The sequence below is a fragment of the Leptopilina heterotoma genome, unplaced genomic scaffold (genome assembly GCF_015476425.1).
Source record: "Leptopilina heterotoma isolate Lh14 unplaced genomic scaffold, ASM1547642v1 Lhet_54, whole genome shotgun sequence".
NCBI lineage: Eukaryota > Metazoa > Arthropoda > Insecta > Hymenoptera > Figitidae > Leptopilina > Leptopilina heterotoma.
In genome coordinates, this window is record NW_025111118.1 from 2,500,851 (window position 1) to 2,514,013 (window position 13,163).

General features: G+C 23.8%; 4 protein-coding genes and 1 non-coding gene across 5 annotated transcripts; 1 reads left to right on the plus strand and 4 right to left on the minus strand.

Annotated features, from left to right (window-relative positions):
- Positions 1-20: 20 nt before the first annotated feature.
- On the minus strand, positions 21-849 carry LOC122508533 (cytochrome c oxidase subunit 12, mitochondrial-like). Its single transcript, XM_043621947.1, has 2 exons — positions 558-849; positions 21-293 (listed from the first exon to the last, which is right to left on the minus strand). The coding sequence occupies exons 1-2, from the start codon at positions 752-754 to the stop codon at positions 65-67; spliced, it is 426 nt and encodes a 141-aa protein (XP_043477882.1). The 5' UTR covers positions 755-849; the 3' UTR covers positions 21-64.
- A 174-nt stretch (positions 850-1,023) lies between these two features.
- Positions 1,024-3,467, plus strand: LOC122508340 (dolichyl-phosphate beta-glucosyltransferase). Its single transcript, XM_043621623.1, has 5 exons — positions 1,024-1,373; positions 1,577-1,751; positions 1,925-2,121; positions 2,260-2,368; positions 2,687-3,467. The coding sequence occupies exons 1-5, from the start codon at positions 1,314-1,316 to the stop codon at positions 3,127-3,129; spliced, it is 984 nt and encodes a 327-aa protein (XP_043477558.1). The 5' UTR covers positions 1,024-1,313; the 3' UTR covers positions 3,130-3,467.
- Positions 3,468-3,671: 204 nt separating this feature from the next.
- LOC122508522 (soma ferritin-like) lies at positions 3,672-5,189 on the minus strand. Its single transcript, XM_043621935.1, has 4 exons — positions 5,107-5,189; positions 4,470-4,695; positions 4,126-4,317; positions 3,672-3,988 (listed from the first exon to the last, which is right to left on the minus strand). The coding sequence occupies exons 1-4, from the start codon at positions 5,187-5,189 to the stop codon at positions 3,686-3,688; spliced, it is 804 nt and encodes a 267-aa protein (XP_043477870.1). The 3' UTR covers positions 3,672-3,685.
- Positions 5,190-5,626: 437 nt separating this feature from the next.
- LOC122508346 (soma ferritin-like) lies at positions 5,627-9,981 on the minus strand. Its single transcript, XM_043621633.1, has 3 exons — positions 9,744-9,981; positions 9,366-9,590; positions 5,627-6,472 (listed from the first exon to the last, which is right to left on the minus strand). Exons 1-3 carry the CDS (start codon positions 9,840-9,842, stop codon positions 6,284-6,286), a joined length of 513 nt encoding a protein of 170 aa, XP_043477568.1. The 5' UTR covers positions 9,843-9,981; the 3' UTR covers positions 5,627-6,283.
- On the minus strand, positions 6,860-6,931 carry Trnaa-cgc. The gene has a single exon. It is a non-coding gene; the product is annotated as a tRNA-Ala (tRNA).
- Positions 9,982-13,163: the final 3,182 nt, after the last annotated feature.

Genomic DNA, 13,163 nt, shown 5'->3' on the forward strand with positions numbered 1-13,163 from the left:
ATAAATTTACTAACGTATCAATTTACAATTCTTGGGAATTAATTTAAAAATTTATTTTTATCCATTAGCCATATTTATTGCCTGGAAATTTGCCTTGATCTTTTCTGTGCCAAGGGAATCGTCCCTCATTTCTTGCATCATCGAATTCTTCAATCCATTTTAAGGGACAAAATGTATTGTAACTTTCTTTAAACCATTGGCAGGCTTCTTGATTTTCTCCAAGAATTTTTTCACAACGAAAAAAATCGACGTAACTCACATAACATCTCAATGTTTGATTTTGTTGTTGAAATCTTTTAGAAAAATTATTTCAGTTCACAATTCTTTTTTATTGGAAAATTTAAACGAAAACTAAATTAATTTTATTAATAATAAATTAAACATAATAATTAATTAAATAATAATTCATCCATTTTTTATTGTAAATTCTTTTAATATTTATTTAAATTTTATTTAAATATTAAATAAATAAATTTAAATATTAAATTTTATTTAAATATTAAATGAATAAATTTAAATGTTAAATTTTATTGTAAATTCTATTAATATTTATTTACCTTGGATCTAAACCAATCGTTGGTTTAAACATTAACGGTTCTCTTTTAATTTCTTCTTCTTTCTTTATACAAGGATCATCGGGATCAATTTCGTTCTGTTGTTGTAAATTTTCATTGTTTTTCTCATTATTTTTTGTTACTTGACTTGGCGATGGTTTGGTGGAAAAATTATTCGAACGATTTCCATTTGTAGACATTTTTTTCGAAATTTGGAAAAAATTATTTTAATTTTCGGTAATTATTTTAATTTTTAAATAAATGTACTTTTTTTAAATAAGCATCGAAATATTATATTTTGTCAATGTTTTTTCATTTTGACATATTTTTTTTATGAATAAACAATTGAAGATCGTTGAAATTATTTATTATTATTATTAATAGATAACAAATGCATTTTTTTTGAATTTTCGCGCGGTAAAATTTAAATCTAGATTGCACCAATAATAAGACGGCATGTTCACCATGTATTTTTCATTGTTCTTTTTTTGTTGTAAAACGTTGTGTAAAGAGGATAAACAGTTATAAAAATGTGTTAAAATATAATTAAACATAAATTAGACGAATTAGTAATTATTTGTTTTTAACTATGCACGTGTTTGGCATATTTTTTTATTCAGTATTAGAAGTGATAGTGAATTTACATTATACAATTTGATATTGTTTGTCATCAGATTGTCAGTTTTTATGAATGAGTGAATGCCACGTAGTCGGCCTTTTATATAAATCGAGTATTTTAATTGTTTAGAAGCAAAAACAATGTTGTTTAACATTATATTTGTTTATTTATTACCCATCGTTTTTGTTTCTTTAATATTGGTGAGTTTTTGTACTTTTTTTAAGGTTATGTACGTTTCTTAAAGATCCTGTTGTTTTACTTTTCTTTTCGCAAAAAATGTGTTTGTTTGTTAGCTTTACAATTAGTAACAATAACTATGTATTTATTTTATATATATTTTGTATATAATTCATATAATTACAAATTTGTAGGTTATGTGTAATAATTTTGAAAAAATTTTCAGTTTTGCCTTGTACTTTATTTAACAACTCAACCATATCCCAATATATGGCGATATGCTGAAGAAAAATTCTATTTTAATCCTGCCTCTGGAGAGAGAGAAGCTTTTCCTTCTTTGAATGATGACTGGAGTGTACATATTAGTGTAATTGTTCCTGCCTATAACGAAGAGGAACGATGTAATGGTTTTAATAATTATTTTTTTACCCTCTTAGTTTATTATAATGATTCTTGAAAATATTCTCAGTTTATTGTTTATTAGAGTTATTATTTTAATTGTTACAATTAAAAAAACGAATTATTTTTCAGGTTTGAAAAATAATTTAAAATGCTTTTATTATTCTTTTTACAGTGCCTCCGATGCTTGATGAGTGTGTAGAGTATTTAGAGAATCGTAAAAAGTCTGGATTGACGTATGAAATAATTGTTGTAAGCGATGGCAGTGTTGATAAAACTGTTGAAATTGCTCACAATTATTCCAAAAAATATAAGAATATAAGAGTTTTAAAGTTAATTAAAAATAGAGGAAAAGGAGGAGCCGTTAGACTGGTGAATATTTTTTTTCCGAAATTAAAAACTGTTATTAATTAAATTAAATCTATGATCTTTTTGCAAATAGTTTTGAAATTAAAGTATTAAAAACTTATTATAAATTACAATTATAAACTTTTTACAAATATTTTTTAGGGAATCCAAAGTGCTAGGGGATGTGTTCTATTATTCGCCGATGCAGATGGTGCAACGAAATTCGTTGATTTGGATAAATTAGAAAAAAGTTTAAATGATATATTAGGAGGTGAACTGTTATTCATTTCATAAATTATTAATGCAATTAAAAGAAATTTTCATAAAATAATAAAAATTTCAGAGGAATTCAATTATTTACAAATTTTTCATAAATTGAAAATTTTTCAAAATAATAATTGAATTAAAATGATGAAAATAATTTCGAAGAAATACAATATTCTTATAATATAAAATTTTTGGTCCGTGAAGTCCGTATTTTTAAATACTTTCACTGGTTCGAGCCAACATCTTTATTAAAATTTCTCTTAATTTTTAGGTTTTAAGTATAATTAAGAAATTTAATCAAAAAAATATTTTTAAATTTCAGTTGACTATACGAAAGACCCAGACAAAGTTGCCACTCAGGAAGCATTGATTTGTGGATCGCGAGCACATTTAGAGGAACAAGAAATAGCAAAGCGATCATTCTTCCGTCTCTTTTTGATGTATGGCTTTCATTTTCTCGTTTGGTTTTTCTGCGTGAAGGAAATACGCGATACACAATGTGGATTTAAACTCATGACAAGGAAAAGTGCGAGGACAATTTTTGATGTTTTACACGTGGAACGATGGGCTTTTGATGTTGAAATGCTGTACATTGCTCAGACTTTGAAAATTCCCATCACTGAGATTGCAGTTAATTGGACTGAAATTGAGGGTTCAAAATTGGTGCCATTCTGGAGTTGGTTACAAATGGGACGTGATTTAGGTCTCATTTGGTTGAGATACAAAATTGGAGCGTGGAAATTAAGTAAGCCGAAAACAAATTAAATTTGTTGAATTTATATATTTAGATATAATTTTTATTTCTTTGGCGAAATTCTTATTTCTCCAGTGACTGTAAAATAATTCATCTTGCATTTAATATGAAATGCACATTATTGTATATTTGATTTTAATTTTATGAAGGAAAAAATGTGGAGAGTGCTTTTCTGTGAGTACCGAATGTAGTGAATTAAATTCACTAAATTAAATCTAGTATTCAAAAAAATATTTTTTGAATAGTTTCGATTGTTATGAAAGGCAACTTTTTAAATTAATTTCGAAAAGTATGAAAGTCGATTTATTGCGCACATTTGAAATAAAAAATTTTGATTGGAAAGAAAAAACTTTTGTTGATGAAAATATTTTTCTTCTCTAAAATCTGCAGAATATGAAGACAAAATAATCGTACTTAGACCTTTTTTACTTTAAAATTAATTTTGAAAATAAGCCAAATATTTTTGGTTCAAAATAATTTTATATTTAAACTTTTGAATAGTTTTCTTTTGTTAATTATAGTTTTTTTTGACTATTTGAATAATTCAGTGGACTAAATTTTCTTTGATTAGTTGAATTTATTAAAAAACTGTTCAGTATTTTCGAAAGTCTTAGAATTCTTGTAAACATTAAATTTCGGTAGAACGTGATTTTTCAATAATTCTCTGTCAAACATAAAACGTCCCAGTGATTCATCACCAACTCCCGACAAAATTGTTACCAGTTTTGCCATTTCGTTAATACTCTTCATTTGATCTTCCATAAAATAACTGACTATAAAATCACTCGCATTTAAATCGCCATGTTTCTCAGCAATCGAATTCGCTGCAACTAATTTCTCTGTTACTTCCATTTCCAACTGAAGTGCAGTCTGAAAAATTGAATTTATTTACCATTATCATAATTCACATTTATGATAAATTAATTAAAAATTAACTAATTTCGTATAATTAATTGAAAATTTTCTTAAAAATCGAAATCTAGTTCACTTCAAAGAAAAATAATAACTTGAAAGGCATTAAGAGGACTTTTCCAATCTTCATCCTCGGGTGGTTTAATTACACAAAGAACCACAGAACCTCCTCTTAATTTAATGTAGTTCATTAATTTTAATGCATGGCCATGTTCCTCGTGATGCATTTGAGTAAAAAATGACTCACAACCAGGCAGTGAGACGTCCACACGACCAAAATACGATGCCTATTTCGTTAACAAAAAAATATTTTCATTTTATTTCTCTTTCTTTTTCAAACATTCATATTTCTAAATTTAATTTTCTCGCTTTTTGTTAATCAGAAAACAATTAACTTTAATTTTCTAATTATTCCCTGAATTTTTTTTTATTAATCTACCATTGATAGGTAATAATAAAAAGCCTTGAACTCGGCATTAATTTGCTCATTCATAATTGCTTCCGTCTCTGAATGAAATTTAAAATTTGTTTTCATTCCTGATGGCCCTTTTGGCGGTGGTTTATTAATATTAAAAATACTCGAAAAAAATTGTGATTTACAATTTTTTCCATTTCTTTCAATTGGATTCGTGAATAATTTCGTCGATTTTGTTCCATTATTTTCTCTGCAAAAAAAAAAAATATTTCGCTTATTAAATATAATCTATAATTTAAAAAAACGTGATAATCATTTTTGATTACGAAATAATTTGATTTTAAATCTTAAAATATCGATTCATTAATTTTCGATTTATTTAATTAATTCAATTAATTCAACAGATTCAATTAATTTGAAGATTAATTTTGAAAATTTATTTTTTAATAATTACTTATTTTTTCAATGTTTAATTAAAATAAAATTAATTCAATTACTTCAATTGATTTGAAGATTAATTTTGGAAATATATTTAATAACATAATTTTTTTTTGTTTAATTAAAATTAAAATAAATAAAAAATAGGTAAAATAAATGGCAATTTGTAATTATCAAATAAGATTAAATAATATATATATTTTTTTTTTAAGGAATAACTTACAAAGTGCAAAGTCTTTTTACAATTCTTAAACTCGAAGAGTGATTAAACTTGAGGTTAATCACTCTAGTGCCAGATTTGTACATGCTTTGAGACAATTTATTCACTATAATCAATTAACGAGTATAATTAGTTGAGCATAAAATGAGATAACTAACATTGTATATTTATTTACTCGGAAAAATTTATTTCTTGTTTTTGAAATTCATTTCGAAAAAAATTAAATAACACAATATGACAATATGACGTAAACAAATGACGAATATTATTAATTGAAAGATAAATAATTTCTACACCTCCGCATTTAAAAACAGTGAATACAATTCAGTTTTCAAATAAGGGAATTTTAAAAAATTACGCAATGTACCTATATTAAAAAATAATAAAATTACTCTTTTGTTATTACAAAAGAGTTATTTTTATATTGAACAATTTTTACGAATTAAAATTAAATTTTTAAGGCTAGTACTTTAAAATAATTTTAAAACTAAAAATTGACGAGGAGAAATAATGAACAAAGGCATTTTCGCAATAATAAACTTTTATTTCTTACACGTAAATTTTGTTTACAATGTACAAGAAAAAAGTAATGATTTTTTGAAAATCATAAATGTTTGAAATTTGCATTTACTCTACACGCTTAATTTGCAGAGAATAAACAACTTCTCTTATCTAATTTTAATTTTAATTGACAAAATTCTTAATCAAATATAATACTTTGATCTTAAGTTTTATCTTCTATCCATTTTAATACCTTTTAAATAAAGTCAAAATAAACTATTATAAAGCGACTCATATAAAAAAATAAATTGTACATCAAAATTAATTAATGTACAAAAAAATATTAATAAGCACTCGTTATATACTTGAACATTATAATATTGTGCTTTCAATCAATATTAATATTATATAATTTTTCCCTTTTTTTCTGACGCACATGTCAAGTTGAAAACTTAAAAGAAAACAAAAAATAAATATATCCAAAAAATTAGAAATCATACGTTATATCAATTAAATATTGTACAAAAAAATTTTTTTTTTGTACAATATATTATAATATAATAATATATTGAGTGTATCACAGTTGTTACCATTAATGTTACAATATATAACGATGACTCAAATTATATAAAATAAGAAAAGAAAAAGAAAATTCGTCGAAAGCAGTAAATATTTACTTTTAATCTTTGTTTAATTCTTTGTCAAATACGAAAACGCCAAGTCCCTCGCCAACTCGTTCCAGATTTGTCACATGGGCAGCAATTGCTCTTATGGAATCAACTTGTTCTGTTAAATATTCGCCCTCGAGGAAATCCATGAAATGAGCGTCATTATGATTTGAGGCGATGGCGTGTAATCTCAAAAGGTTCTAAAAAAAAGGAGAGAAAAATATTTAATACAAATTGAAGTTAAAGGAAACATCATTTTAATTTTTAAGTTAAATAAAATAAAAAATTATTAATACAAACAAATTTAAACGTAATTTTCACTAAAGATTTTAGAAAATAAATAAATAATAACAGAAAAAAAGGAAAATTAATTATTTGTTATCAAACAGAAATTTGTTTATTTTTAAACAGAAATTTATTTATTGTTAAACAAATTTATTTATTGTTTAGCAGAAATTAATTCATTAATACAAATTTTAAAAAAAGCAGAAAATTGAAAACAGTTTTAAAAATAAAATATTGTAGAACAAAAAAGCGGTAAAAGTTTTGAATTAATGAAAACTAAGAGAGAGGAAATAAAAAAGTTTTGGAGGAGCTGGGATTTGAACCCAGGACTTTCCGCATGCGAAGCGGACACTCTACCACTGAGTTACACCCCCTGTTGAAATAATTTTCTTAAAACACGGAGTAGTACCTTGAAAATTTGTTAAATTTGAAAAAAGGTCTATTTTTCATTTTTACACTCGAAAAAATTAAATAAACAATCAATGAATTTTTTTTGTGACTATTTTTAATCTAAAAATATATATAAACATTTAAAAAACAATTTTAAAAACCGTTTTTTCAACATTATTATGTAAATAATAATGTTTAAATTATTTACATTATTTAAAATTTATAATACTAATTAATTAATTATTGTTTATTAATTCTTTTATTCCAGCCATAGAATTCCAAAACGTTTTTTATTCATAATTATGAATAAAAAACGTATAAATTTTATTTTAAATTAAAAAATTAATTTATTGACAATAAATTAATCTTTATAAAGAATTTTATTAAAATTTTTAAAAATAATATTTACTTCTTTCAAAGAATTTTATTAAAATTTAAAGAAAATAATAGGGATTTATTTTTCTTTTTTCATCATTCGAGATATTAAAATTGTATTGAAAATAACTGAATTTACGTGCAATTATTTCTTTCGAGATTTTTAAAGTTTTTAAATAATAATATTGTAATTAAAATTTTTATTATTAAATTTGATTACAATTTTTTGTAAATAAATTAACTCTTCCTAGAATTTTATTAAAAAATTTTGAAAATGTTTAAATTCTTTCGAGAAATTTTATAAAAATTGTGAATTTTTTGAAAAGAATTGAATTTTTTCGAGACATTTAATAAAAATTGTACAAGGAAATTTATTATTTATGAAAATAATTGAATTTTTTGAACGATTTTATTAAAATATTTGAAAATAAATTGAATTCCTGTGTAAAATTCGAATATTTTCAAAAATAATTGAATTCCTGAGAAGAATTTTATTATTTATGAAAATAATTGAATTCCTGAGAAGTATTTTATTATTTATGAAAATAATTGAATTTCTGCGCAGAATTTTATTAAATATTAAAAATAATTGAATTCTTTTGAGAAATTTTGATTAAAATTGAATTGAAAGTAAATTAAATTCCTGCACAGAAATTTATTATTTAAAAAAATATAATTGAATTTTTGCCAAAAATTTTATTAATATTAAAAAAAAATTGAATTTTTTCGAGACATTTAATCAAAATTGTGGAAAATTCTAATTCTAATATTTTTAGACATATTTTCTGAGAAGAATTTTATTAGTTATGAAAATAATTAAATTATTTGGGAAAAATGTTACAACAACTATTGGAAATAATTAAAATTTTTCGAGAAATTTTATTAAAATTTTATTGAAAATAATTGAATTCTTATAAAAAAATTGTGTCAAAATATTTGAAAATAAATGAATTCTTTCGAAGAATTTTATTAAAATTCTATTGAAAATAATTGAATCTTTTCGAAAAATAACATTAAAATTGTATATTGTAAATAATTGAAATTCTGCAATGAGTTTTATTATTTATGAAAATAATTGAATTCCTAAAAAGAATTTTATTATTTACAAGAATAATTGAATTCCTAAAAAGAATTTTATTATTTACGAGAATAATTGAATCTTGTAAAAATGTTATTATTTATGAAAATAATTGAATTCCTTCAAAAAATTTTATTATTTATAAAAATAATTGAATTTCTCTGAAATTTTAATTATTTTATGAAAATATTTAAATGTTTGCGTAGAATTTTATTAAATTTTTTTTAAGTAATTGAATTCTTTTAGAAAATTTTATTAAAATAGTTGATATTGAAAATCATTGAATTGAGAAAATTTTTTGAAAATAATTGAAATCATTGAAATTTTGCCAAGAATTGTATAAAAAAATTTTGAAAATATATTAATTTCGGAGAAGAATTTTAGTATTTATAAAGATAATTGAAATTTTGCTAAGAATTGTATAAAAATTTTTGAAAATAATTGAATTTTGGAGAAGAATTTTATTATTTATAAAGATAATTCAAATTTTGTCGAGAATTTAAAAAAAATTTTTGAATATAATTGAATTTCTGCGATGAATTTTATTACTTTTGAAAATAATTGAATTTCCTTAAGTAATTTACTCAGTGAACTGAAAATTTTGCTTTTGTTTTAAATTTATAGAGCGAAAATAATTCGAGTATTTTTCTCATTTTGTCTGTGAATTAGTATTCAGTAGAATATTAAATTAGTGTTTATGGAATTTTCCTATATGTAGGGAAATCTAAGTGATATTGATTCTTATCACAAAGGGACAATAAGAATTTATACTCTTCGCTATAAGAAATTAATTATTCTCTCTCATAGAAATGAGAACGAAAAAAAAGTACAAAAAAAAAAAAAAAATAACTGACTTTATATAGTTAACCTGTGAATTTGTCCCGGAATTTAAACCTTGTCGAAACAGACAATGAATTTAAATCTCAATGAATGGGAATTAGAGGAAATTAATTATATTCCCATACCTCATTAACTCGTTTTTCTAATGCCAAAGCTTCAGACATTGCATCTTTAGCAGTACCCCATTCATGTTTAGGGGGAGCACTAACATCCATGAGACGAATCGATCCACCACGTTTATTTTGATAGTCCATAAATTTCATGGCATGATCGCGTTCCTCATCGGAGGCATGTTTAAAGTACTTGTGAAGTCCATGTAAAGCTACATCACTTCGCTGAAAATGATATGCCTGAAAAAATGTCAATTAATGTTTTTTTTTCATTTCTAATTTCAGATTATCGTAGTTGTATTCTTGGGGCTCGAGAAATAAAACAAAAGGAGTAATTTTCTCATAATTGAAAAACTGATGAAATAATTGACATATGAAGGATAATTCACTCACCATTGAAAGGTAAACATAACTGGCCTGAAGTTCTAGATTGATTTGTTTGTTAAGAGCATCTTCGCACTCGGTGCTATAATTTTGTCTTATAACATTCATGATTGTTTTCCTTTTTTTTTGTTGTCTTAGATCTTTAGAAGAAAATTGCCTTGGTTTTGTCACTGTCTCGATGACTATTTATTTGCAAATGAGCCAACTACTTTGGGTGCGCAATACTTTTAGATTATATCAGTCACAATGACTTTGGACCTGCGCTGTGCCAAACACTCGACGAATATATGTGTTTGTGTTTTTATCTGCCACCAGGTTTTGTATTTATATATTTATACTCAATTGTCCTTTGTCTGCAAAATTTACAATATATATGCGTAATTTGATTTCAGATTAAATAAACAAATACCCCCCACGGTATTTGTTTATTAATTTTCCAATTTTAATTTTTTTTTACTAAAAGCAATCAATATTTGTCTGAACGAAAATTTAAATTTTAGTAAAAAAATAAAATAATTTTTATTTTTTCTTAAAGTTTTGTTTCTTGTCAAGTAATTATTTATTTCAATTTTCGTAATTAATGACAAATAAATTAATAACGAAAATAAATTACGTTTATAGAATTGTTAATTTTTATTTCACAAATTTTTAATTTTTCGTTTCAAATTTAATTTTTCATAAATTATTAATATTCAATTAAAGTATTTTATAGTTAAATAATTTAGAAATTAAAAATTTCCTGGTTAAAATAATCTCTTAATCAAAAAAAATAAGGGGAGGTACCTTATCATATTATTATATCAAATTTCCTTGTTTTTAGAAGGAAAATTCTTTTCAGACTACTTTTACTATCTCTTTTTATAGAATACGTGGCAAATTAATAATTTATTGCGCATTAGTTATTGTTAATAGCCGGAAAAATATTTGTCATTTCCGATAAACTTGGGAGTTAATCAAAAATGACAAATCAAATTCTAATTACAATTAGTATTGGAATTCTAATTATTGTATAATGTCAATTTCATAACAATCATAACCTAAATTACTATATTTAGTTTTATGCGAATTTTTCAGATAAAAATTCAATAAATCAGACAAATGCGCAATAAAGATAAGAAAATATTATTTATAAAATTGATAAAAGATAATAATTAAGTTTATTAATAAATGCTGGTTACGCTGGTTAACAGTATAATAATTAACATAAAATCGTTTACCATCAATCAAAATAAACGTCATTCGTATAATTATCGTAATTACGCAGATTATTATAATACTTTGATAAGATTTTTATTTTCCAGAATGGTCCAAAATATGGTACCAAATTCATTTTTCATTTTTTCAATTACCAAGTTACTAGAATTTTTAATCGAAATTATAATTATTTGTTTGTTTATTGTTTATTTTTACAACAGAAAACGTAATAAATTCTAACCTTTAATTTTAAATTTTCTAGAGAGGACAACTGCACATGCGCCAATTCGATTGACCAATGAGGAAATTGGAATTTTTTTCGCAACGATTTGATTTGTGGACAAGTTTACCTGTGAACTTGGAAACAGTTCAAAAAAGTACCGTTAGAGGGTTATTTTTCATTGATTTACATCCTATATTCTCATCCTAAAAGGTATATTCTCTTGACTTATATAACATATTTTATAAAAATTTTCCCTAATTTCGAATATATTTGTTCCGATACAAGAGTATTTTTATCCCGACAAATTTTTCATCGAATCTGATTCAATCCAAGATTTAGATTGATTTTTAGTGTTTAGTATTTAATCAAAAAGCCTTTTAATTCAAATTTAATTGTTCGCTTATAAGTAATTTGCGAAATTTATGATCAGTTATATGAAGAAATTATAACCTATATAGTAGTCGATTGTTTGGCTGTGTTGCGTCGCCATTTTGTTTTCGACCGGCCGGCAACGGCAGTAAACAATGAAAACATCCAACAATATCAGTGTTTCTTTTTCTTACTTTCACGGGTTTTGTTATCCTAAAAGGTATTTCTTTTGATTTTTCTACTTAATTTGTAAAAAGTTATTGAAATATTTAATGTATCCCCGAAAAGTTCGTCCCGGACTATTTGGCCATTGTTCTGAGTTTAGATTCGTTTTTTATTGAATAATTTCTCTGTATTCAAAATATCCTTTATTTTCAAATCTAATTGTTAAATTAGATCAATTATTTATGATCATTTATGAAGAAATCAGTCTGCAGAGGTATTATCGTTTTTCTCGCGTGTAACAGTCAGCTTGCAGGTGGTTGCCTACAATCAGGCGCTAACCAAAAATTCGCACAAAAAAGTTTTTTTTTTTTTTGACAGTTGCATTAAAATTTATTTTTATTCACTATCAAGTAATTTTGTTAATTAAAATTGACTAAATTTTAATTTACTAAATTCATTAAATTTTAATATACTCAATTTACTAATCGAGTAATTAATCAAAACGAATTACAAAAATGGCTTGAAGTCCGTAAAAGTCCGTTTTTTTGAAAAAAGGATGAAAAATTCGTAAATTGTACGATATAATTTGAAGAATTTTAGAGAAATTACAAATGATTGAAGAAATTCAATTATTTTCAATATTAATAAAATTCTTCGAAAAAATTAAATTATGTTAAAAAATTTTTAAAAATTCTCATCAAAATTTCAATTATTTTTAGAAATAATTAAATTCTTCTCCGAAATTCAATTATTTTAAAAAATTTTTCTCAATTGCAATATTGCAATTGAATTTTTCATTTTTGGTCCGTATTTTTAAATACTTTCACTGGTTCGAGCCCTGAATTTATTAATCGTGTTTTATTTGCAAAAACATAGAATTTCTAATTAATATTGGTTTTATGAAATACCTTAGAATTATCCTTATTAAGAATTAAATCATGAAAATAATTCGTTTTTCGAAATATAATTGCATTTTAGTTGTTGGAGTTGTAAAATATGATAAAATCAAAACTAATTTGAAATTGAAGGTACAGTGTCAAAGTTGTCGGAACTGAGTCGTATTCCATGAAACTTGGAGTGTTGACAAATACAATTAGTTTCTTGTTAATTAGAATGTTTAACCGGTAATTTCTCTATACTATGAGGGAGTAATTCAATTTGCTTTCTGTAGTCTATTAGAGCTGTCGCGGCTTATTTAGGGAATAACACTTCGCACCTCAGAGCACCAAAACCCTGTGCACTTTATCTTTATTCGTGTTAATTTCACATTTCCCATATATAGCAGAAATAATTATCAGAACAGTGTAATTAACATGTAAAACAAAAGAAATTTACTTTAGTAACTCGAAGAGATATTAAATTGGAACCGAATTTTTTTTTTGTACACAAAATTATTTTTCTATTTTTTCACATTCTAATTTTTATAGAAAGAAAAAAGAAATTAGAAAAAATAAATATATTAAATCCAAATCTGTCTG

Bases quoted from the DNA above. Each gene is read 5' to 3' on its own strand.
- LOC122508533 (XM_043621947.1), bottom strand. From the start codon at position 754: ATGTCTACAAATGGAAATCGTTCGAATAATTTTTCCACCAAACCATCG. The intron at 294-557 runs GTAAATAAATAT...TTTTTCTAAAAG, and splicing joins ACGATTGGTTTAGATCCAAG to ATTTCAACAACAAAATCAAA.
- LOC122508340 (XM_043621623.1), top strand. From the start codon at position 1,314: ATGTTGTTTAACATTATATTTGTTTATTTATTACCCATCGTTTTTGTT. The intron at 1,374-1,576 runs GTGAGTTTTTGT...AAAAATTTTCAG, and splicing joins TTTTTGTTTCTTTAATATTG to TTTTGCCTTGTACTTTATTT. The intron at 2,122-2,259 runs GTGAATATTTTT...AATATTTTTTAG, and splicing joins AAGGAGGAGCCGTTAGACTG to GGAATCCAAAGTGCTAGGGG.
- LOC122508522 (XM_043621935.1), bottom strand. From the start codon at position 5,189: ATGTACAAATCTGGCACTAGAGTGATTAACCTCAAGTTTAATCACTCT. The intron at 4,696-5,106 runs GTAAGTTATTCC...TTTTTTTTGCAG, and splicing joins GTAAAAAGACTTTGCACTTT to AGAAAATAATGGAACAAAAT. The intron at 4,318-4,469 runs GTAGATTAATAA...TTAACGAAATAG, and splicing joins TTTATTATTACCTATCAATG to GCATCGTATTTTGGTCGTGT.
- LOC122508346 (XM_043621633.1), bottom strand. From the start codon at position 9,842: ATGAATGTTATAAGACAAAATTATAGCACCGAGTGCGAAGATGCTCTT. The intron at 9,591-9,743 runs GTGAGTGAATTA...ACATTTTTTCAG, and splicing joins GTTATGTTTACCTTTCAATG to GCATATCATTTTCAGCGAAG. The intron at 6,473-9,365 runs GTATGGGAATAT...CCTTTTTTTTAG, and splicing joins TAGAAAAACGAGTTAATGAG to AACCTTTTGAGATTACACGC.